The sequence below is a fragment of the Ursus americanus genome, chromosome 14, assembly GCF_024610735.1.
Source record: "Ursus americanus isolate L20-20 chromosome 14, mUrsAme1.1.p, whole genome shotgun sequence".
Lineage (NCBI taxonomy): Eukaryota > Metazoa > Chordata > Mammalia > Carnivora > Ursidae > Ursus > Ursus americanus.
In genome coordinates this window covers 53,915,716-53,941,594 of record NC_142140.1, presented here as the reverse complement: position 1 = coordinate 53,941,594, position 25,879 = coordinate 53,915,716, and the positions used below count along the sequence as shown (strand labels likewise).

General features: G+C 48.6%; 1 protein-coding gene across 4 annotated transcripts in view; it reads left to right on the top strand.

Annotated features, from left to right (window-relative positions):
• INSR (insulin receptor) overlaps window positions 1–6,217 on the top strand; it is a 125,509-nt gene extending 119,292 nt beyond the window's left edge. For all 4 annotated transcript variants that reach the window (XM_087867313.1, XM_087867315.1, XM_087867314.1 and 1 more), the window contains one exon: window positions 1,150–6,217. In XM_087867313.1, the coding sequence (XP_087723439.1) occupies window positions 1,150–1,504 (355 nt within the window). In that variant the 3' untranslated portion in view covers window positions 1,505–6,217. The remainder of the gene's footprint in view (window positions 1–1,149) is intronic.
• Window positions 6,218–25,879: the final 19,662 nt, after the last annotated feature.

Here is a 25,879-nt window from a genome sequence, read left to right as displayed (position 1 = left end):
TGCCAACTGTATTTCTCTATGTTTGGGATGTTTTCTTTCTACCATGAGACTGTTCATGTATAAAGTCCTTTATCAGTGTTTCTTAAGAAAAAAGTTTGTGCCCTCCTGAAAAATCCAGGGGGAAAGGCCATTTTGAGGCTTCATCCCTCAAAGAATAAGACTGTTAATTTAGGAAACCCAGGTGGAAGGGACCTCATATGAAAAAGAGTATGAAGCTGAGTTATTTAGAAACTCTGAGCAGAGTATTTTTGAATGTGGCTTCGCGAGAGTCCTTTCCTGGCCAGCTGGAAACTACAGCAGCTGACTGTAGTTCCAGGCCCAGGGAAATTAGGTGGGCCCTAGGGCAGAGGTCCACATTTTCTACAAAGGGCCGCATTGTAAATATTTTCAGCTTTGTGGGCCCTGTAGCTCTCTGTTGCAGCTGCTCCACTCTGTCGTGTAGCCTGAAGGCAGCCATGAACATTGCATAAGTGAAGAGGCGTGGCTGTGTGCCAATAAAACTTTATTTACAGAGACACTTCAGGGGGCCAGATTTGGTAGTTGTAGTGGGGAGAGGAAGAGGTAAACTAGAAACCCCAAGCCCTCAGCACCTGTACTGTGTGCTCTTGGCTGAGGCGGGTGATAGCCCCCTGCTAGCACCCTGGTGAGCGTGAGCGCTAGGCCTGCAAGGTGGCTGCTCAGAGCTGACCCTCTAGGTTCGGTCCACTCAGCTGCCCCATCAAGCCTCAAGCATCTCAACCCTGAAGGATCTTTGACCCTAGAAAGATTGTTCCTTGGCACAGGGAGGTCTTTCAAGCATCCCCAGTAGGAATTAAACTTTATGAAACGCACCAAACGGGAGAAAAAAAAATCAGGACCATATAAAATGATCAACCTTGTCCAACATGTGGGTGCATCAAGAGGGGCCCTTCTTGATCTGGCCTGGGAAGGAGGCAGCCCCTTTGGCTCTCTTTCCAAAACCTTTTTTATTTTTTTTTAAAGTACCGGTAGAAATCCCGTTTTCGTCTTGACCTTTGCCTGCACTGGTGGCCGCCTTCTGACACTGGCACTTGCTCTCGTGGGTGTGGGCCGCAGGCGACAGGGCTGGGGTGGGGACTGCTCGGCCGGATGCCCCCGGACGCATGCCTGACGTGTCCCTCTGTCCTGCAGCACCGACCTGATGCGCATGTGCTGGCAGTTCAATCCCAAGATGCGGCCCACCTTCCTGGAGATCGTCGACCTGCTCAAGGACGACCTGCACCCCAGCTTTCCGGAAGTTTCCTTCTTCCATAGCGAGGAGAACAAGGCGCCTGAGAGCGAGGAGCTGGAGATGGAGTTCGAGGACATGGAGAGTGTCCCCCTGGATCGGGCCTCACACTCTCAGAGGGAGGAGGCCGGGGGCCGGGATGGAGGGTCCTCCCTGGGCCTCAAGCGAAACTACGAGGAGCACATCCCCTACACCCACATGAATGGGGGCAAGAAAAACGGACGGATTCTGACTCTGCCGAGGTCGAATCCTTCCTAACAACGCCTGTTTCGCGGAGGGGTTCCCATCTCCACTTTCCTCTGGTTTGAAGGCCTCCAGAAAACTCAGGATTCTGTGAATCTCCCACAGTGTCAGACGGAGCTCAGAGATCTCTGCTATCCATTGCTGTTCCTCTGCGACTTAAAAACATGTGTTTGATTGCCAATTTGACGAGCTGTCAGAGAATTTAACTGTGACCCTGGAGGAGAAGGGGTTTCCTCGGCTGCTGTCCTCATAGGCAACTGCGGTTTTAAGCCAGGATGTGACTATTTTTTTCTAGTAGATTGAGAGCAAGCACCTATTTTTTACACATCTTTTTTTTTTTTTTTTCCTCCTGGTGTCTTAGCTACAGTATAAAGCATAAAACTTGTTTGTGGAACAAAAATTTGAAAGAAAGAAAAAAAAGCCAACCCCGTTCCAGTAGAATCCAGGATTTCCGGAGTGGGCTTCAGGAATTTTTCTTCTCATCCAGGCTGAAGGATATATATATATTTTTTCTTCACAAAATCAGTTCCTCAAATTGACCAATAGTTGCTGCTTTTATACTTTTGATAAGGATCTGCAGTCCCCGCGTGTGGCTCACGTGTGTCCGCGTGTGTGTGTGTGCGTGCGCGCGCGTGCCAAGCGTTCGTGCCGAGTTGACGCTTTGGGGGTCCGCTCGTGAAGGTTCTGCTGTTCTCGAGCTCCTGACCTTCCCATCTCCTTCCTTCTTTCTTACTGGGAGACTGTGCCCTCTGCGGATTCTTCTGCCCCAAGCCTAGTCTCAGGAGTCTTTTCTCCCTTCACTTTGGTAAAAATGTTTTCCAGGAGCCAAGGGAGTAGTTTGGAGTGATAATGGATCTTTTCAAGACCAAACAAAGCTAGGACATAAAAAAGAAAAAAAAGAAAAAGAAAAAAAAAAAGAAGAACTGAGATGATTAAGAGTTTTGAGAATATATTTGTAACATATTTAATTTTTTTAAAACTCTCCAACGTCAGCCTCGTAAGTTATTAACCGGTTCCCGGGGAGGGGGGCGGGCTCGGGGGTCGGTCTGCCTGTGTGCAGAGGGGGCGTGAAGCACCAGCGGCCGATAAGTTTGGTCAGAAAGACACCCACCTTTCTGGGAATAAAGCCACATTAGCTGCTGACCCTTTTGGACGTGATGAGGCCACACGGAGGGTGTGGGCGATTGGGGCTGGTGGATGGTTTGGTTTGTGCTTGGGTGAGCCGACAGCCCCCCGGAGCGGAGTCCCGCATTCAGACACCCTTGTGGCCCTTGGATCTGTTGGTTCCTTGTGTGTACCTCGCACGCTTCCTCGACGGGGTGTGCACATACCACAACAAAAGCAAACCCCAAAGTGCGACAGCCCCCGTGGACTTGGAGAACACTAAAGCAATATGAAGCAAGATGCATCTGTCGGTCCCCTCCACCCTCAGGGCATCCAACTGTCCTCAGAGTTGACCTCCCAGAAGCTGCTCCGCGCCCGGCGACCTCAGCTGGGCCAGGTGTGGGGCCTGAGCAGAACTCTCGGGTGCTTACGATGTCGCAGTCCCCAAGCGAGTAGAGTCTGGAGGAGAAACCGCTAAGGACCTTCACGCCGCCAAGAACTTCTGGATGGGCGTGAATCCCGTTTCTTCCCTTTGGGGAAAGAATCACAGCTGCTCAAAGAACATGGTGAACTCATTACTTTGGTTCATCAGAATCATCACCCACGGGTTCTCCCTGAGAGCATTTTCTCATGAGTTTTTGATTGCTTCCTTCTCCGCTTCTCTTAAAAGTTGTGGGCTTAGGAACAGGAGCGAGACAATGGCGACCTCTGACCCTTCTCAATTCTTGATTAAGAACACAGGTAGACACACCTCCCAATTGCCTATCACGATCTTATTTATATGATTTGAGAAATTACAGCATGTGAAATATTTCTGGGGAGCCTCAGTGATTGGGTACAAGGAACAAGAGTACAGAAATTATTTTCGCCAAATTTATTTTGTACATATAAGAGGGTCTGTACGTAAATTAAGAACACATAGGTCTAGGTATTTTGTTCTTTTCATAGTAAATTTGTAGTGGCCGTATACGACACTAGCAACAATTTTCACATTTTTCTAATTCAGAAAGGTTTTCTTATATTAGGGGAAAATTATTTATTTTAATATATAAAAATCACTGTAAAAATCACTTTCGTAAAAAATGGAGTGCATGTAAATTTTTATCAAAGAAAAATAAACCGGTGAATGTGGGGTAATGATTTTTTTTTTTTTCCAGCACAGTCTACCTCAGTGTATCATTAGGATGTGGTTCAATAATGGACATCATGAGACTTCAGAATTCTGCCTGGATCCAATCTGAATTAGGGAAAATCTGTATCAGCTGATTCCAAATGCCAGGGACCAGTAAGAATTTTGAGGGAGGGAGTTGGGACAAAGTATGGTTTTCGTGGGAGCATAGATCCTTTTTCTGGCTGATAATCTTCTCTGAATGCAGTCCCCCTCCACTATGTTTTGATCCTCCATCCATTGACGTGCTCTCAGACAGGAACTGAATTTCAGGCCATCGTGATGTATCTGATGTGTGGGGTGCCCAGGCCTGAGCGGCCTTCCTTTGGGGAGGAGAAGATACTCCATCTCCTGCTGGGGCAAAGAGGCTTTAGTGCAAAGCCAGCATCCCCACTGTCCCACTGCATCCCCCTGAAGTGAGCACTGAGGTGCCCTGGCTCTCCATGGCTTGTTCCTGCTCCTTTTAAGCCCCGATGCTTTTTGGGAGTGGAACAAATTGCACTTGGGGGCACCTCACATGCAAACACCTGATGTAGCATTTCTGTTCTCTAAGTGGAAAGGGGGAATGTGGAGAAATTCCAGTCCGAAACCCACCAGCATGCTGAGTGCATTTTTTAGCAACAAAACCTTGGACCCTTGTGTTTGGTTGACCTCAGGCTAATACTGTTTGAACTTGTGGGGCTTTGAGAACCCATTTGTAAGTCTGGGAATGGCCAGGGGGCCTGTTGACATACTTGCCAAACCTCACTGCCCCTGTCATACTTTTAGTCACTGCCCCCATGGGCTCACCCTTCTGTGCTTACCCTGGAGAGGCACAGTGGAGTGCTGGGCCCACCTGCACAGATGGGATTTTGTCTATTTCCTTTAGCTGTCTCCGCTACTGCAGTGAGAAGAGCAAGCAGCCATTGGGTCATAAGCCTTTTTCATCACATAATGTTGACTCTAACAACTTTGGGTCCTAGAAAGTCATGGTTGCCCTGGAGAAGGGGTTTATAGTGATGGGCTATACTGGGGGCCTTGTAGTGTTGGGCTATATTGGGGGAGCTTGTAGTGATGGGCTCTACTAGGGGGGGCTTGTAGTGATGGGCTATAAAAAAAAGCAACAAAGCCAGCTTAGGTTGACATTTTTGTTGTTTGCTTTTAAAGATGTCTCATTAAAACCCTTTTCATTAATGTGGCCTAATCCACATAGTAGTTTCTTCTTCCAGGAGGAGAATAGCAAGCACATTACTTTCTCCCAGGACCAGTGATGTCAAACACACTTCTGAAATGTTTGTATTCTGGGAGCTGTCCTTGGTGCTTTCCTGTTATTTCAAGTTAGTAGGAAGAAATGCTGCTGGTTCTCTTGGAGAGATGTTGAGCACAACGGAGAAGGTGTAAGAATTGATGTAAGGGTCTGCGCATACAATCCTGTGACCATTGGAGACTGCTGCCAATTGATGGGCAAATCTTCCACTGTCTCGCGCTAGAGCAGACAATCTGCCATAAGATGTGCTTGTTGGGTTGGAAGGTGTTCATTTGTAGCTGTCAAAACAGTGGTCGGTGGGCAGCATTGCCATCAGAGCATGGCCCATGCTAGCCATCTGGGTAGATGACGAATGTGCTGTAGTCCCAGGGACAATCATTTTTCTGCTTAACGGTGGGTGGAAGTTCGGTGTTAAATGTCTTTTGGATACCACTTAGCAAGTGCTTGACATCTCAGGCTCTTCAGAAATTATGGTTTTGTTGGGGGTAGGGAATAGGGAAATGCTGATTGTATATAAATGGTGCACATAGAATGGTATCCCTTCAGAAAACCTTCCAGAATGTTTTTTAGAATATTGATTTACACTGGAGGTGAAGCTGAGATGGAAATAACAAAGGCTAATTTGTTCCTGTGTTTGAAAGAATGGGATGGACTTTCAGGGGCTACAGCTGAAGGTGAATGGTTCCTTTGGGGTCCCCCAGAAGCAGTGGGAAACACTGACTTTTTGAGCTCACAGTCACCTCATACCAGTCAGGGTCCAGAAACAACCTCCAGCCAAATTCTTATTTGGATGTGGGCCCTAAAAGTCCTTGTTAAAAACCAGATCGTGAATCTGAGGCTCTTGGTCCCCTTTCGAAGGAAGGAACAACTTCCAAGACAAATGTGTGTCTATGCACACATTCAGGAATGGCTTGCGTAGTCTTTCTCCTTTGTGTGCCTGGGGACGGTGTCGGCCCTGATGTCAGCAGCAGACACTTCCCTTCTGCTGTCAGCTGCACAGGATCAAGTGTGCCTTGGTTTATGTGGAAAACAACTCGGAAACACAAAGCCCACCAAAAGCTCAATTATTTTTTCAATGTTTTCCTACAAGAGCCAAGTAGCACCATGTACAGAATATGCCTTTTTTTTTGAATATTGAAATTGCTCTGCATGTAAAATATGGGATAATTACCTGTTTATATGAAAATTCTGAATAAATTATCTGAGAATAGTCTTGTTTTTGTGTGGTGTTCGAGCAAGGACCCATGACCTGTGTGGGATTGTGGCTATGGGGTGGGCTGTGTTAAGGGAAATCTGGAAGTTGTGGGGATTTGTTTTAAGAAGGAACAAACCTATGGGTTCTTCAGAACAATGGAGCGGGAGGTTAAATATTGTTATAATCAGGGCTGGTGATCCGCTAGTACTTACCTGTACGGTTGAACTGGTGGTTTAAATATTGAACTATTTCCATACCAGTTGGTAAGTAACTGCTACCCCAAAGACCCCCAGACCTTCCCATGATGCAAGCACTAAGGGGTTCACTCCAGGAATACGAGGGAATCTCCAGGATCTTTCTCCATTCCACCTGCTGAAGATTTACATATTGGATACTTTTAATGTCATCTTGGCAGCATGGACCTAACCCCAGGGTGGGTGGTCAGTAGGGGACCACAGATTGAAAGAGGATTTTAAGCAGCCTTGCACAAGCTATACACAGAGTGTAGTGGGTAAGGAGGTGGACTCCCTGCCTTCAGCTCCCTGTGTGACTTGGAATGAGTCACATGACTTCACATGTTAGTTATTGCTGTGTAACAAACATCCTCAAAACTTTGTGGCTTAGAATAGCAAACATTTATTTCTCACAGTTCTGTGTGTTGACTGGGTGGGTCTTCTGGTCACAGTCTCACTCCATCCATCCATCCATCTATCCATCTGTCCACTCATCCACCCATTTACCCAACCATTCACCCATTCATCTGTCCATTTGTCGTTCAGTCTGCCCATGTTTGCCCATCCATCCATCTAGCCATCCTTCTGCCTCTCCTTCCTCCCTCCCTCCTTCTTTTCCTTCCTTTCTTCCTTCCTTTCTTCCTTCCTTCGCTCTTTCCATCCATCCATTTGTTCATTCAATCATCCATGTGTTTGTATACCCATCTGCCTATCCATCCATTTATCCACCCACCTGTTTGCCCATTCGGCCACCTGTCTGTCTATCTGTTCACCCATCTATCCATCCATCCAAGACTCCCGAACTTCAGTGAGAACCCGGCAAGGCTGAGGAAGCATGGTCTTTGGCTGGGCTTTATAAGCAACAGTCTTGCAACCAGAGGACGAGCTCTGTCTGGGCTCTGGGTTGGAATGGGGATGTGAGTAATTGAATGGCTCAGGGTTGGGAGCCAGGAAGGACAAGCTCTGGCCATGACTCTGCCCCAAGTGTGTGCTGCATGACCACAGATGAGACAGTTATCACCAGCATACTGCACAAGTGAGAGGAAGCACATGAAAGCTTTGGTAGCTCCAAAGTGCTCCACAGAAGAGGGCAGCGATACTCTTAACAGGGCTGACGTGGTTAGCAGGTGGTCTAGACTATGTGTGATGAGGGTCACGTTTTCTAGCTCTTGGTCTCTAATCTCCTTGGGTGCTGCTGACCCATCTCCTGGGGCATGGTTTCAACCCCATGAAGCTGACTGTGCTGCCTGAGATTGTGCCCTCAAAGCGACTCACCTGGAGTCTTACACCTCCAGCACCTCTAGAAGGTTCCCTTGTTGTACTCAGAGCCACAGGTGGGCACTGCAGTGGATGCTGTAGTACATCTAGTGGGTAGGTAGTGGACCTATGTGGTAGGTGGTAGACGTAGCGGGTGCTGTGGGAAATACCCCGCCATGCTTGCTGGAGTTGACGTTGTAGTGCACCATCCAGAACACCTCTTCAGAACCCAGATACTCACCCTTCCAGCTGTTGGGCTGTCGTCGGCTGGGGGCTCACAACTGAGTCCCTCTGCCAGCATTCTCCTAGGCTTAAGGGAGCTGCTTTGCCCACACTTACGGTCCCTCTGTTAGGGCAGCCACATCTAATGACTGGTTTATGTGGGGTACGAAGATCTGGCCCCTGTGCCTGTTATGGATTTGATTGTGTCCCCCCCAACCCTCCAAAACAGGTATGTTCAAATCCTAACCTCCAGAATGTGACTTTCCTTGGCAATAGGGTCACTGGAGATGCAATTAGTTAAGGTGAAGTCATACTGGAGTAGGGTGGGCCCCTGATCTGATATGACTGGGATCCTTATAAAAGGGAAAGTTGGACACAGACACACAGGGAGAACGGCATGTGAAGACAAAGGCAGAAACTGGGACAATACGCCTGCAAGCCAAGGAACACCAAAGATTTCCAGGGAAGCATCAGAGCCTAGAAGAGAAGCAAGGGACAGATTCTCCCTCACAACCTCAGAAGGAGCCAACCCTGCTGACACCTTGATCTTGGACTGCCAGCCCCCAGAACTGTGGGAGAACACATCTCTGTTGTTTGAGCCCCCCAGTCTGTGGTCCTTCGGTACAGCAGCCCCAGTAAACAGTGCAGTGTGGACAGCTCTGAAGGACCACCACAGCCAGAGTGCTCCCTGTGGGACCAGGTAAGGTTTTGGTTGCAGATGCCCTGCAGTGTGATGTTTTTCCTCTGCCCAGACGCGCTTCCCTCCCTTACAGATGCTGATCCCAGGTTACCCCCTGATAAAACTCCCCCATGTCAATAAACTAACCCCTTCTCTCTATTTGTTGCTGTTAACAAACACTCCAATACTTAGTGGCTTAAAACAACAAACAGCTGTTATTTCTCACCATTCCATAAGCCAGGCCAGCACTTATTTAAATCCAGGCTTCTGTGTCTAACCTCTTGGGTCAGCCAGTGGTTTGGCTGGACTGAATGATTCAGGATGGATTCACTCACTTGTCTGATGATGGCAGGCTGAAAGATCGCAGAGTTTTTTTCCTTGGGGAACCCAATCTACCACACCAGAGATGGTAGGACCTCAGGGAGGCTCTCACTGTCCGCTTTAGAAAATGAATCAGAGAGCACAGCAAGTTGCTTCATTCCACTGTGCTCTGATTGATGGACCTACGGGTACATCTGGCATTCCAGCATTAAGCAGAAACAAGGAACTGAGGTTTGTTTTCTTTTTTAAAAAGATTTTATTTATTTGGGCAGGGAGAGAGAGAGAGGAGAGAGAGTGGGAGGAAGAGGGAGAGAGGACCTGAAGCAGACTCCATGCTGAGTGCACAGCTGGACGTGGGGCTTGATCTCAAGACGTGAGACCATGACCTAAGCTGAAACCAAGAGTCGGACGCTCAACCAACTGAGCCACCCAGGCGCCCCCCTTGTGAGGTTTCTGAGCACAGTCCCTCCATGGCTGCCCTGAGAAATACAGAATGCTGAGCAGTAGAGGAAGGAAGAAGGCAGAGCTCCCGTGGTTAAGGGTATTCCGGAGGTTCCAGCTAGTTCACAACAAGACTTCAAAGTCAGAGATTTGTGAATTGGCTGGTTGTTCACCAGGCAGTCTGAGACGACCCATTAAACCTCCCTAAGCCTCGGTTTCCTCAATTTTAGAAAAAGATAATCACAGAACCTCTATTGCAGGGTCATTCTGAGATTAAATTGGGTAAGACTGGAAAGGCATTAAGCACTGAGCCCGACACGTGGTATAAGCTCAATACAGGTAAGTAGCTTTATTAGTATTTTTATTATTATAAATACACATTCTCAAGCTTCAGGGAATGAGTCCCACGGTGCATGGGGTCCTTTCATGAAGCTCACATGGCGGAATGCTCAGGACGACCCTGTGTTTCACAGGTGTGGTACCTGGGCTTCAGGGGGTTGAAGGAACATCACTGATCTTCCTTTCTGTCCTGTCATGTTGGGGAAAATAGCTGTGGTGGGTACACTTTAGGATGACCCCTCCCCCCATCAATAACTCCTACTTCCTGGTGTCTACCATTTTGTATGATCCCCTCTCCCTGACTATGGGCAGGTATGTGACTTGTTTCTTTCTTTTCTTTTCTCTTCTCTTCTTTTCTTTTCTTCTTTTTCTTTCTTTCTTTCTTTCTTTCTTTCTTTCTTTCTTTCTTTCTTTCTTTCTTTCTTTCTTTCTTTCTTTCTTTCTTTCTTTCTTTCTTTCTTTCTTTCTTTTAAAGATTTTATTTATTTATTTGTCAGGGAGAGAGAGAGAGGGCACAAGCAGGGGGAGAAGCAGGCAGAGGGAGAAGCAGGCTCCCCGCTGAGCAAGGAGCCCGATGCGGGGCTTGATCCCAGGACCCTGAGATCATGACCTGAGCTGAAGGCAGACGCTTCACTGACAGCCACCCAGGCATCCCTATGACATGTTTCTAACTCATCGAAAATGGAGAAGATGATGGAATGTCACTCCCATGATTATGGAATACTATACAAGAGTTCATGTTAGCAGGTTGGAGAAAGATTTTACCAGTGGTGTCGAAGAGCAAACAATCCTATTGTGAACTGCCTAAGAAAGGGGTCACATGAAGGGAAATGTGGCTGCCCCTAGGATCTGAGGGTGGCTTCCAGCCATCAGCCAGTATAAAGCTGGTGTCATGAGTCCTATAACCACAAGGAAATTAACTTTGCCAACAACATGAATGAGCATGGAAGCCTATTCTTCTCCAGTTGAGCCTCCACAAGAGAATGTGGACTGGCAGACACCTTGATTGCATCTTGAGAGACCCTGAGACCCAGCTAAATGATGTCCAGACTCCTGGCCCACAGAAATGGTGAGATAATGAATGAATGTGTGGTTTTAAGTTGTTAAATTTGTTACACAGCAAGAGAAAACTAATAAAATAGCATAGTGACCTGATTTCCGGTATTGTGCAGATGAAGAGTCATTTCATGTGTGGCACATAGAGTGTCTTTGCCAAGTATTAGATAATATGAATCCCTGGTATTGACATCATCATGATTCTCCTGGTAGGCATCCTCCTGTGCCAGTCTTTTTTTTTTTTTAATACAGATCCCAGTTTTTCTTTTCTTTTTAAAATTGAGATATTCTTGACATGTAACATTATATTAGTTTCAGGTGTACAATATAATGATTTGGTATTTGAAAATATTGCAAAAGCATCACTACAAGGAGTGTAATTAACACCCATCACTATACAGAGTTACGTTTTTTTGTCATGAGAATTTTAAAAATTTACTTTCTTAGCAACTTGCAAATACACAACACAGTATTACTAACTATAGTCACCATGCTGTACATGACATCCCCAGTACTTATTTATTTATAACTGGAAAGTAGTACCTTTTGACCCCCTTCATCTCTTGCCTCTGACAACCATCAGTGTGTTCTCTGTATCCATGAACTGAGTTTTGTTTTTGTTTTTAGATTCCACATATAAGTGAAATCCTATGGTATTTGTCTTTTTCTGTCTGACGTTCTTCACTTAGCATAATGCCTTCAAGGTCCATCTATATTGCTGCAAATGGAAAGATTTCACTCTTTTTTATGGCAGAATAATATTCTGCTTAGATCTGCTTATACAAAATCATATTTTCATTATCCATTTACCCATCAATGGGCATGGGTCGTTTCGTTATCTTGGCTATTGTGAATAATGTTGCAGTGAACACAGGGGTGCATGTGCCAGTCTTGTTCCTTCTATTTCCCCTCACTCCTCAGAGAGTGACCCACAGGTGCAGGATGCTACATGCACAGGCCCCAGATGCCCTTGCCTTGGGCTGTCCCAGCATGTATCCCTTAAAGATTCAGAAACAAAGCCCTGGAAAAACTTGGAAGACTCCAACATTCCAGTGCCACCCTGTGAATCTAGTCGCATTTGGCAAGTTATATTTTTCTAGAAACTTGTCATAGAGGTAATTTGCTGAAGTTTTCCTGGTCTCTGATGTTGGGGTAAGGGGGGGGGGTCATGTTCCAGCAGTAAGTGCCTTTCATTTATCTTCTGCTTGATTTTTATGCTGGAGGGGGCCTCAGGGGTCTGTGGATGGATGGACCAAGGCTCTCGACATCACCTGTCCTGTCCTTCCCCCTGCACCCCCATGTCCCAGAGTGTCCATAATTAATTTCATCTCTCCTGCTGACTCTGTTGTTTCCTTCAAAGGAAGGAAGAGAGTTTTCCAGGCAGATTGTAGTTCTAAATATGAAAAGGAAATTTTATTTTATTTTATTTTATTTTAGAGATTTTATTTATTTATTTGACAGAGAGAGACAGCCAGAGAGAGAGGGAACACAGCAGGGGAGTGGGAGAGGAAGAAGCAGGCTCCCAGCGGAGGAGCCTGATGTGGGGCTCGATCCCAGAACACCGGGATCACGCCCTGAGCCAAAGGCAGACGCTTAACGACTGTGCCACCCAGGCGCCCCATGAAAAGAAAATTTTAAAGGAACACATAGAAGAAGGAATGATGCCTCATGCAGAAGGAAAAAAACATGCATTAGTACCTGCAGGAGTGAGCGGGCAGAAACAGTCTGAGAATTGCATGAGGATTTGGGAATCTTAAAAATTAGAGCAGAGCTAGTAGGGGTAGACAAGGCCAAGTTTTTATAGCATCCTTTTTTTTAATAATAATTTTTTATTATCTTATGTTAGTCACCGTACAGTACATCCTTAGTTTTTTTTTTTTTTTTAAGATTTTTTTTTTTTTTTATGTGACAGAGAGACAGCCAGCGAGAGAGGGAACACAGCAGGCGAGTGAGAGAGGAAGAAGCAGGCTCCTAGCGGAGGAGCCCGATGTGGGACTCGATCCCGGAACGCCGGGATCACGCCCTGAGCCGAAGGCAGACGCTTTAACGACTGCGCTACCCAGGCGCCCCCATCCTTAGTTTTTTATGTAGTGTTGCATGATTCATTATTTGCATATAACACCCAGTGCTCCGTGCAATATGTGCCCTCCTTAATACCCATCACCGGCCTATCCCAGTCCCCAACCCTCCTCCTCTCTGAAGCCCTGTTTGTTTCCCAGAGTCCATAGTCTCTCATGGTTCATTCTCCCTTCTGTTTACCCCCCCTTCATCCTTCCCTTCCTTCTCCTACCAATCTCCCTGCTATTTCTTATGTTCCATAAATGAGTGAAACCATATGATCATTGTCTTTCTCTGCTTGACTTATTTCACTTAGCATAATCTCCTCCAGTCCCGTCCATGTTGCTGCAAATGTTGGGTATATATGTAGCATCCTTTTGGTCTTTCTAAGAGTTAGTGGGATTTTTTTAGTGTAGGATAAACATGAGCACATTTACATAGGGAAATGTCACTAGTGATGCCGGGCTGGGCAGGGAGCCAGAGCAGAGAGTTACTTTGATGACATAGGAGAGAAGTGACTAGAATCTTAACAGAGGTAGTGGGAGTGAAGTCAAGATGGAATGTATTGGAGGTCATTTTAGATGGCAGAGAGAGTCATTTTGAAGCTCCCTAGGAGTGAGGTCTCTTGACTTGGTCATCTCTGTTTCCCTGGAACATAGCAAGTTATCTAGCTTATGGTGGTTTCCCAAAGAGTTCTTGCTCATTGAGTGAATAACTCAAATCACAGTGGATAGAGATATAACAGCGAGACCAGGAGGGATTTCAGCTTTCTTGTGAGAAAAAAACAATGCCCCCATGAATATGGAAGACAGATACTGAGAAGAATAATAGTTTTGTTTACTGAACCCTAAAGATGTAGGCAGCATTAAGTGGGAATCGTCCCACGCCAAGCATTCTTTTTTGTGGTGTCTGGAGCAACGAAGGAGGACGTTTGGCTAACCTTGTACAGTGTGCTTCGCTGGGGCCCGTGAGTAGGAGATTACTGAGCCTGGGCTGAACACACTTGGCACTTCTTCCCAGATGTGGATCAGCATGGAAGGTGTCCAGATCATCAGTCCACCAACACAGAGGGAGATCACTGCCTCCAAAAAGCGGTGACCTTTCTGGTTTAGAAGGACCCCTTGGGGATGGATCTGTGCTTCTCTGTCCTCATGGCTGTGGTCCTGGGGGTCTTTGTGAAGCACTGAGACACTCCCATAGTCAAGGCGAGTAACAGGGCTCTCAGCTACGGCCTGCTCACTTCCCTTGTCTTGGGCTTCTTCCGCTCCTTACTCTTCATCTGCTGCCCCAACACAGCCACCTGCATCCTCCAACAAATCACATTTGGAGTTGTTTTCCCTGTGGCTGTTTCCACTGTCCTGGCCAAAGCCATTACCGTGGTTGTGGCTTTCAAGGTCACCACACAAGGAAAAAGAACGAGGCAGTGGTTGGTGTCATCATTCCTATCTACTCCGTTATCCAAGTCATCATCTGTGGACTCTGCCTGGGAACCTCTCCTCCCTTCATTGATACAGATCGCACTCTGAACACAACCACATCATTACCATGTGCAACAAGGGCACGGTCGCTGCCTTCTGTCCCAGGATCCCTGAGCTCTTCAGCCCTGGACAGCTTCGCAGTGGCCTTCCTGGCCCAGAACCTGCCCGACACCCTCAGTGAAGCCACATTCCTGCCATCCAGCATGCTGGTGTTCTGCAGGGTCTGGGTCACCCCCTTCCCCATCTACCAGCAAGGGGCAAGGTCATGGTGGCCATGGAGATCTTCTCCCTCTCGGCCTCAGGTGTAGGGCTATCAGGTGCTACATTATTTTGTTAAGGTCCAATAGGAACAGTCTGCATGGGTTAAGAAATAAAACACATTCTGGGAGCAGTAAGCCTTCTTAAGTTTAACTCATGTGATTCCTAAAATAAACAGAAGGTTGAAGGACAAAGCTACACAATTCTTGCATCAGATGTTAGGCCGTTAGTGGGATTTACTTTCTTCAGTGGACACGTGGCTTTCATTTATTTCTCTAATAATGTCAGGAGCAGCGCTACTGTCAATCAGCCAACTTTTCAACTTTGGATTTCACTCTGGATTCCTCACATTAAATGTACGAATTAATCCTGCTGTTGTGGCTTAAATTGTGTGTGTAGTAACTGTTCTTATGTTTCTCACTTGGCTTCTTCCACTTATTTTTTTCTAATTCGACTGGCAGACATCATAGAGTTTCCTTCCCTTCCATCTACCTGTGGTCATCCAGTGATCCAAGAGAATTCATGGAATATTCCTTCCTTTCCCCAACATTTGCAATGTCATTTTTATGTTTATATTTTTTCCAAAATATGTTTATTTTTAAAGTGCTGTACCAGTATAATCTTGGCATTTTTATTTACTCATTTAAATATTAGAAATTTTCCCCCAGGGGCGCCTGGGTGGCATAGCGGCTGAGCGTCTGCCTTCGGCTCAGGGCGTGATCCTGGCGTTATGGGATCAAGCCCCACATCAGGCTCCTTCGCTATGAGCCTGCTTCTTCCTCTCCCACTCCCCCTGCTTGTGTTCCCTCTCTCACTGGCTGTCTCTATCTCTGTCAAATAAATAAATAAAAAGTCCTTAAAAAAAAAAGAAAATTTCCCCCAGCTTTATTGAGATATGACTCCCTATATATGACCCCCAGCTTTATTGAGATATGACTCACTATCTTCTTTGTCAATTCGTTCATTGACATTAAGTTGTTTTTGTGTCTCAGCTATTGTGAATAATGCCAAAATGAATATGGGCGTGCAGATATCTCATCCAGCTTCAGTTTCATTGCCTTTGTACCCAGAGGTAGGATTGCCAGGTCATGTAGTAGTTCTATTTTTGATTTTTTGAGGACCTTCCAAACAGATTTCTATAGTGACTGCACCAATTTACAATCCCACTAACAGTGCACAAGGGTTCTCTTTTCTCCACATTCTCTTGTTACTTCTTGTCTTTTGGATGAGAGCCACTCCGGCAGGTGTGAGGCGATACGTTACGTGGCTTTGATCTGCTTTTCCCTGATGACTGGTGATGCTGAGCATCTTTTCATATCCCTGTTGGCCGTTTGTATTTCTTTTCTGGAAAAAAACCTATTCACTCCTCTGCTGATATTTAATTGGGTTTTTGTGAGTTATATGAGTTTTTATGTATTTTGGATATTAACCCCTTATCAGATATATGATTTGCAAATATTTCTCCTCCAATCCATAGATAGTCTTCTCATTTGATTACTTCTGCTATGCAGAAGCTTTTAGTTTGATGCAGTCCCACTTATTACTTTGCTTTTGTTGCTTGTGCTTTTGGTATCATATCCAAAAATGGGGCACCTGGGTGGCACAGCGGTTAAGCGTCTGCCTTCGGCTCAGGGCGTGATCCCGGCGTTATGGGATCGAGCCCCACATCAGGCTCCTCCGCTAGGAGCCTGCTTCTTCCTCTCCCACTCCCCCTGCTTGTGTTCCCTCTCTCACTGGCTGTCTCTATCTCTGTCGAATAAAAAAAAAAATCTTAAAAAAAAAATTAAAAAACAAACAAACAAAAAAACCAAAAATGTATTGCCATGACCAATATGAATGAGTGTTTTCTCTGTTTTCTTCTAGAAGTTTTACAGTTTTTGAGGAGTAACTAGAATCTTAACACATCATTATATCACATTATTAGAGTATCCTGAACTTCACTATATAGTTACTTTTATCAGTATGCTTTTTGTTTTCGTATTATGAATTAGCATTCTTTCATTTCATCTTGAAGAGTTCCTTTCAGCATTTTTTTAAAGGCAGGCCTAGAGGTGATGTCTACTCTCAGCTTTTATTTGTCTGGGTAAGTCTTTCTCGCTCCTTCCTCCTGAAGAGTAACTTTGCTGGATGGAGTATACTTGGTTAGTGATTTTTTTCTTTCAGCTCTATGAGTATGTCATTCCACTCTGCCCTGGCCTTAAGGTTTCTGCTGAGAAATCCACTGAGAGCTTTATGGGATTTCCCTTGTAACTTATAAGCTGCTTTTCTCTTGCTGCTTTTAAGATTCTCTCTTTGTGATTTTTGACAGTTTTGTTATAATATGTCTTGGAGAGAATCTCTTTAGGTTGAGTTTGTTTGATGACCTGTGAGCTTCATGGACTCAGATATCCCAATCTTTCCCCAGATTTGAGAAATTCTCAGCCATTACTTCTTTGAATAAGATTTCAGCCCCCTTGGAAGATTTCTTTTCCTTCTGCAACTCTAATTCCAGATTCACAGATTGGCTCTTTTGATGGTATGCTACAGACCACTTCATCTCCTCTCACTCTCTTTAATCCTTTTTCCTTTGTTCTCTTCTGACTGGGTAGTTTCAAAATTCCTGTTTTCTGCCTCACAGATTCTTTCTTCTGCTTGATCCATTTTGCTGTGGGTATTTTCTATTGCATTTTTAATTTCATTCACTGTATTCTTCAGTACTGGAAGTTTTATTTGGTTCTTTTTAATGATTTCTATCTTTTTGTTAAACTTCCCGTTTCATTTTTTATGTTGCTTTCCTGATTTCATTTTTTTTTTCTGTGTTACCTTCTGTGTCACTGAGTTTCATGAAAACAGCTATTTCAAATTCTCTCTCCGGCGAATCTCACGTCTCCATGTATCTGGGATCAGTTACTAGAAGATTATTGTAATCCTTCATCGGTGTCAAGTTTCCCTGGCTTTTCATGTTCCTTAAAGTTCAGCACTGCTGTCTTTGTATTGCAGTAGCAGTCACGTCCTCCCATCTTCACTAACTAATTTCAGGAGAGAAATTCCGTCCACAGCCCTGCTAGGAATTCTTGGGCCCACTATGGATACACCTTGGTGCTCATCGTTCTCTTACACGGCAGAATTTTTCAGCTTGTATGTGTTCTCTTGGTCCAGCGATACATCAAACCAGGTGCTGACAGCCTCCCTTTTGTTTTTCCAAAAGTGACGTGAAAGCTCAAGTTTGTGGTCTCTCCCTGGCCTGCAGATTTGGGCCAGCTTTCTGCACATGCTCACTGGCTGCCTGCCAAAGCTCACCTTTACCTCCACCCTTGGGGTCACACAGAGAGCAAGTGGTTAGGGGCGCTGTGTTTGGGTGAGGCACACAGAGCAGTTGCGGTGTCCCCAGGTGAGGCATTTTCAGCAACACATGGGTGGGCTTCTGGAGGGAGTCACAGTGCAGCTAGTAGGACCTGCGTCTCTCTAAAGCCTTCCGGGAGTGAATCTGCCAGTGCATCCAAACCCTTCACCACACGTGCAAACTCAAACACACACACACATACACATACACGCACGCGCGCGCACACACACACGCACACACACACACGCACACACACACACGCTTTAATGGTGTGCTGAAACTTCTCCTCTGGAAACATGGACTTTCACAGAGGGTCTCTTAACCATGTGTCACGGTCCAAGACAGTATTTTCCAGGGGCTCCTACACAGTGGCCAAGACGGGCTGGAACCAGTTCACGGGCCACTGCCGTGTCCACACCTGGGACCAAGTTCTGTCTGCATGTTACCAGATGCACAGGTAGGAGAGACTGCTCCCGGGTCCTGTAGTGTATAGTTCTGAATCCCACTGCTCTCATAAAGACACTTTCGTCTATGGACAGATGCCAAATTATTGTTGGCAGGGAGGTAGAGGGAGAAAAGTGAGGGGCCTCTTCTTCTATGATGCTGACATCATTCTCCTTTGATCTACAGAGATTTAATTTTGACTCAGCTTTTAGGAACATGCTGTTGCCTAGAAGACTCTACAAACCCAGACCCTTCCCCCTCCATGAATTAAACAGAAAGAAGTTGCTCAGACCTACTTTCAAGGTCTAGGCAGATGAAAGCCAGCAAAGTGGTTGCAGTCATTCTGCTGGGCCCTCATCAGACACATGTGACTCTAGCCCACAGGTGTTGCAGGTGTTATGTCACATACACCTGAAGACGTTGCGAGCAAGAAGTTTCTAGCAAGATCTCTCCTGTGCAGGCTAAGAGGCTGAAGAGGCCCCCAGTGGCACAAGGGCTTTTCCAGGACAGAGAACTGACAGAGAAGAAGAAGACTGAACTCGGTTCTGACCCCTCCGACCTGGGACCCTGGTTACACTCCCAAGGAGTGGCGGGGCAGACTGTGGTGGGTATTGGTATACAGTTATGGAGATGACACGGCCAAGGAGGGTGAGCAGTCAACAGGCTAGTGGAGGCTTTGGGTGGGTTTCAATGACAGAAAGGGCCCAGGTAATGGAACTTTGAAAAAGTGACCTCACTTCCTTGGTGACAGACCCCCAATAGGACTTAGAACTCTCATCCCCAGGCACCCACATTCTAGAGACAGCCCCTCACCCAGCTCACCTGACCAGAGATGCTCCACAGAGCAGCGTGTGGTCCCGTCATTTCCCCACTTTCCGAGGCTCTGGCCTCGGGAGAGCCAAGAGTGAGAACCCTATCAGTCGCTGCAGACATTGGCTCAGCCCTTATTTCTGGGCCTTTCTCGGCACAGGGTACCCTAAGGTAACACGGGGCAGCCCAGACAGGCCAGGCCAGGCCAGGCCACAACCGTGATCCCACCAGGGCAGCCCCACACCCTTTCCCCCTTCCTGTGTGTGTGGAGGGAAGGGGGTACGGCAGGAAACGGGAGGGGGTGCCTTCCTGGGCAGGAGCAGGTTGCCAGGTGTGGGAAACCTGGCACTCTGTCATGTGCACCCCCAGCTCATGGCTGGCAGGATGGGAAGGTGAGTTCTGGGTACCAAGCACCTCCACCCACATTCCAACCCTCGAGGTGTCATCTCATTCCCTCCCTGCTGGAGGTCTATGCAGATTCTCCTCTGTGCTGGGTCTTGGAAGAAGAATTTGTGGTGGGGTACTCCCCCTGTGGAGGGTTTACAAGGCCCCTAAAGCCTCCTCCCTGGCCACCAGATCCTGTCTTGGCAGAGCTCCACCCAGGAGATCATGAAGGAGCTGCTGGGTGGGTTCAACTACTCCATCTCCCCGGGCAGGGGCCGGTGCATCAGGCCACCACCAACAGCCAGGGTGCGTCTGAGGTGAGAGCGGACGCCCGAGTCTCTATCCAGGATGCTGTGATGAATGAGCAGGACCCAGAACCCCAAATCGGGGGATTCTTCTGGACCTTCCTAGGGCTTCTGCAGTAGTTTCACGGTCTCACTCCCGAAGGAGTCTGCACCTGCACTCTCCCCCACCCCAGCTAGGTGGGAGGGTGGAAAGATAGTTTTCACATATTCATATGAATATTAGCGAATAAAATTAATGTTGTTTTCACTTAAAAATAAATCATGAGTATCTTTGAATTTTGCCCTTTTTCTGATTCTGGGATCTCCATACTGAGGGTCTCAAAACTCCCTTTATTTTTTAATTTAATTTATTTATTTGAGAGAGAGAGAAAGCACGAGCAGTGGGAGGGGTAGAGCGAGAAGCAGGCTCCTCACTGAGCGGGGAGCCCGATGCAGGACTCGATCCCAGGACCCTGGGATCATGTGACCTGAGCGGAAGGCAGACGCTTAACAGATTGAGCCCCCAGGTGCCCCTCAAAACTCCCTTTAATGTGAAAGAAAAATCAGTGGCTTTAAAGTGATCAGAAGACACACCCTGTATGCTGTCTCCAAACTGAGAAGGGCCTTTCCCTCCACATCAGGGGCAGACCAACCCTCAGCTTAGAGGCTGCGTCATGCAGCCCTGGTGTGCGCAGTCCTAGTTCCGACCCACAGGACTGTAAGCGGCCACTTGACATCCTTAAGCCTCTGGATTCTCATCTCTATAATGGGGATGTTTGTTGAAGACTTGCTTGGACAATGCTCTTAATACAAGCTCTTAATACAGGGAGGTCTATTGTTCCCCAGCTAACAAAATGCCTTGAAGGCACTAATTGTATAAATAGTCCCCCTAAATTTAAATAGTACTTCTAAAGCCTAGAACCTTTATCGTTGCGGGGACTGCTGTCCTGCCTCCTGCTCACGTCACTGAGGGGCTGGGAGTTCCTAGTAGACTCCAGACCACGATCCTCCTGGTGGCTCACAGTGATGCTGCTGACATTGTGTCCCTCCTTGTCCCGCCCAGTGTGAAGATGGGTCCACCCTGAACATGGATGAGAGCTGTAGGACGTGGGCCCTCTAGGCGAGCACGATGGGGAAACTGGCAGAGCCCATGGTACTAGTCTTCCCAGGTAGAAACTAACTCCACATCACCATCTTCCCATTCCCATGCCCGGCCTTCAGCACCACCCGACAGCTGCTGGACCAGCTGTTCACCCGGGTAGCACCCACCCCTCCTCCGCGCAGTGCTGACTCTGCCCACCGCTCGCTGTGTGTCCTGTGAACGTCACTGCATCTCTCTGAGCCTCAGTTTGTTCCTCTGGAAAGTGGGGTCACAGATGACCAACCTCAGAGCGTTCTTGTAGGAACTAATGGAGGATCCTTGGCAGGTGCTTACCTAGCACCTGGCTCTGCAGAAAGGGCTGCGGTTGAGCTGTGGCTGTTCTTGGTTGTTACTTCGCTCTCGTGAGAAGCCATCTGTCTCACCCATCATCGGCCTGTGGCCTGAGTTTGGAAAATCATATGGAAAGCAACTTTTTTTTTTTTTTTCCTCCACGAGTAAAGGAGGTTTGAGATTTTATCTAGCTGGTCCTGGTCCTTGGTGTGGCCAGATGAGGGATCTCTCGGGGCAGCAGAGGGGCTCCTAGCCCACTCGGATATCTTGGAAAGGTTCTGGTTGGAGTTAATTCAGTCAACAGTGTGTCTTAAGCACCCACTCATTACATTCAGCCACTGTTTTAGACACTTAGCATAACTCAGTGAATGAAGTAGACACAATTCCTGGGCCCTAATTCTATTTGGACGGTCAGACATTCACACCAGACATCTAGCCTGTCTTGTCTAGACTGGCAGGAGGAGTGTGTTTGGTCCCGGGCACAGGGGAGCAGTTTGAGAGCAGGAGGCCCTGCTGGTGGGATGTAGTGGTGTTGGCTGGAAGGTTCCAGAATGGTTAGCAGTTGGCAGAATTAGCAGGTCTCTGGCTTCCATGCTGGTCCATCAGCTGGCAATCCTCTCCTGGCTGCTGGGTGGATATGGTGGGTTTGATTTCCTTTCTTCCTAAACCAGCTCTTTCTGTCCTCAGGAAGCCAGCCCCCCACTGCTCCTTCTGTCTTCAGTGAAACTCCACGGGAGGGCACACTGCCTACACCAGGGATGGGCACTGCGGGATCCCATGGGCCAGGGGGACACAGAGTCTGCCTAGCCTTGGGTCCGAGTCTGCAACTGCCCACTCTGCCCCTGTACCAGTCACCGCTAGTCTTCCCAGGTAGAAAGTCACCGCTAATCAGTCCCAGCAGGAGTCTCGGCCGGTGCCTACTGGGCAATGACATATCCCCCAAATGGGGATGAGAAGTGTCCATGGAACAGATGGGTTCCTAATGGATCCTTCCTGATGGGAAGTCAGAACTTTCCATGTAAAAGAGGAAGTGAAGGGTTACCACCCAGTGCCCTGGACACCCTGGACTCTGTCAGTCTGTGGTAGCACCTGGGGGTCCCTTTCCTGAGCGGATGAAGGAAGGGTTCTGTGTAGGGAAAACCCTGGGGGTTCCTAGAGCGGTGATCCTGGGCCTTGGCTGGGGTTAGAGACCCCTGGGGGCTGAGGCAGCCAGGAGCCACTCAACCGGGCACCCCTTGGCACCCCATCTCTCTCCCTGGCTGGGTGCCTGGACACCCACCAAGAGCTCAGAGGTTGGGCCCCTGGTCAGTGGTCGGGCTGGGGGTGGATGAAGGCAGGGGGACAGGGGGACAGGGCCTGTGGCCTCTGGGGCCCCTCAGCACCTCATGAGCCATCCTGGGAGCGAGGGCGTCATGTCTTAGAGTTAAGTGAGGGCAGCGCCCACCTAAGCCGCGGTCCCGGTTCCCTGTGCAGAGGGAGCTCAGGGCTGCCTGACTACAGAGCTGTAGGAGGCCTTGCCGGAGCCCGACTCAGCCTCTCCCTCCGGCCCTGCTGTCAGGGGAGAGAAACCGGGCTCCACCAATGCAGGAAGCACACCAGTGCGCAAGCAATACCTTTCTGCCTGAGGCCTCAGTCTCTCCGTCTGTCATCAGAGAGGGTTGGGCTGGAAGTTCTGGACCCCGCTCCCTTGTCCCGGTTCTCTGGAGCCCAGAGCCTGGCGCCAGGTCGGGCCCCGTCTCTGCACGTGGCTGCCCCCTGGTGGGCCCTGGCGGTAGCGCAGCAGGAGAAGCCGTGGGGGTGCCGCGTCGTGACGGGCCAGGGGGACTGTTTCTGATGGAATTTGGCTGCTGCTTTCCAGGGGGAAACGATCAACTTCCAGAAAAAGAATGAGGTCAGCAGCTGTGGCCTCACTGCAGGGACAGATGGGTGTGGAAATCCGAGACCCTCCTGGGGCGGATCCTCTCTGGCTCCCTTCCTTGGGTCTGCAACCTGTCCTCCGCCCCAGGAATAATTAGGGAGATCCAGCTGCTGCTCCGGGAGGCTGCAAATCATTACAACCTGGAGCCCGAGGAGCAACTGGGGGCGTGGCTTCATGCCCTGGAGCCCCTTATCAAGGCTGAGCGAGGAGGCCTGGGCAGGAGTCGGGTGGTGGCCCCCGTCAGTGGACACCTGGTTGCACGGCGACCCCTGGGGCATCTGGACTCCAGTTGCTGGCTCGCTCTGGGAGGGACACCTGAGGTGTGGCTCCTGGTAGCTCACAGGTGGCCCCCTGTGCTGTAGCTACAGCCCCTGCCAGTGGGTCAGCGAGATACGACGGTCCTTCGAGGCTGAGAAGCGCTAGCCGTCCTCAAGCCGAGGGCTGAGTGAGTACGCAGGCCGACAGTGGCTGAATTCGGGCGCTCAGTAATGCTTTGGGCTGAGGGTGGGTCTGGGGTCTCTGAAAGCTGCCACTGGAGGGACCCCCAGCTCCTCTGTTCACCAGTCCCATGACGGGGTGGGGGGATCCCCTCACCTTCCTGAACATGGTTTCCCCCCATCATGATCTTGGGGATGACCTTGCCCCAACTCCCTGACTCCCCTACCTCAGTGTTCCCTCTGGGGAGGGGCAATAATTGTCGTAAGTAGTAAATATTCGAGTCGTGTTTCTTTACAGCCTGGGAGTCGTGGTGTGGTTCTTTGAGTTCCTGGGCTCATCTGTTAGACGTACAGAATCTCACCTTTCTACTTGAATTAAGAACTCCTCTGGGGTATCAGCTGATTGTAGGGGGAGAACGGAGAAGGGCTAGTCCTGCCTTGGCTCCTGAAGAAGACCCCCAACTCCCCTCACTCTGGAGGCAGGTTTCTTTTGACCAAATATTAGGAACTTGTGGTTTTCTCATTCAGTCTCTGGAACCGCATCAGCCTTAGTGGGGGAAAACCGTTTGAAAGGTTGGAACAGGGGCACCTGGGTGGCTCAGTCGGTTAAGCGTCTGCCTTTGGCTCGGGTCATGATCCTGGGGTCCCGGGGATCCTGGTGTTGTTGGGCTTCCTGCTCAGCAGGGAGTCTGCTTCTCCCTCTGCCCCTCACCCCACTGGTGCATGCACGCTCTCTCTTTCTCTCTCGTTCTTTCTCTCAAATCTTTAAAAAAAAAAAAGTTCAGAACGTGCATGTGGAAGGGACAAGGCCAGGAGGGTGGGCAGGACTTTCCATCCTCAGGCCCCTCTAGGGGCTCCCTGATTGACCCTTTACCTAGGTGTGAGTCTCCTGAGAGCCTTGTCCACGACCTCTGAATTCCTTTTCCTGTTTGTTTCCCATCAGAGGGAATGATTTGTGATGCAGCTTTTCAGGCTACAGCTGGGCTTCGGTCCATAAACATCATGGCTCCCTGTGAATTAGGGTTTCCAGCCTCCCCACACTTTCTTATTCAATTCTTTTTAGGGCTGAAATTCCCTAGAGGGCCCCTGCCTCTCTATCATGGTCCGTCCTCTCTGGCGGGGGCCTGATGGATCATGGGTGAGCTCCGGTTTGCAAGGGTAAGGGACCAGAACGCTTGTCAGTGAGTGACCCCACATTCTCCCTTGCTGTCGAGGGTGGCTTCTGGGTGCCTGTGGTTCTGAGGTCCCCGGTCTCAGCAATCACCAGTTTCTACACTCAGTCGTGTTGTTACTGATTTGTCCTAAAGAGGGGCAGCTGGGCCCGAGCCTGTGTAGCGTGTAGCCCCGGCATGGCTGTGTTGTCTTCCCCGGGCTTGTGCTGTGGTTACGGCATGGGGCTGTGAACCTTTCCTGTCTGGAGCTTTGAAAGCTGAGTCATGAGGGGGCAGGGGTAGGGGTCCAGCAGGGGGAGACCCCCAAACTGATGATCCGTGGACAAGCATGGACACAGCCTTACCAACTGAAATACTGAAATGCTTCCAATCTGGGTGGTCAGCTACATACGCTGCTCTGAGCTCGGCCTGAGCTCCAACCCCCCCACCCCCCGCATGACCAGGACCTAAAGGGTTACCACCTGGCAATTTAAAGATCACCCCCTGGTAACACCCGGTAAGAGCAAGGCCCGGACGACTCGACTGACACACGGGGTTGTCTGCCACATTTGTGATGGCTGCAAGTGTCGCCCAGAAACACAGCAGGCTGGACTCTGCCAGGGAGGCCTTTTCGGGATAGCCAGCAGTGAGGACGAACCCAGGCCCTTCCGGACATGGCACAGTCCTCCCGGAAAGCGGCTCAGATAAGGAGAGTTGGTAAGTCTGTACCTTCCCTCCGAAGAGAAAGAGCAGGCCCAGGTGCCAGGGCTAACCCGGGGCCAGGCAGGAGGCACGGGGGTCGCAAGGGTTTCTCGTGCAGGACCATGAGGCTTCTGAGAGCAGACCCAGCGCACAAGAATGTTTAAGTCGCGCGCCTACCATATGGCTGGGAGGGACAGTCTACTGCATCCTTGGCTAATAGTGTACTGGGAGGCACCCGACAGGGACTCATGGTTGCAGTGAGGGTCACATATGTGCAATATTTGTGTTTTATATTCATGTAAATTAAATACACACTCATTCATACCAGAATAAGGAAGGAGTGGAACAATCAAATGTCCATTTTGCAACTGATTAGCTTTTCATAGCTGGCGGAAACTATCTTCCTTCTTTATTTCATATTTGCTTTGTGCTCCGCAAGCCCCGCAGCTGG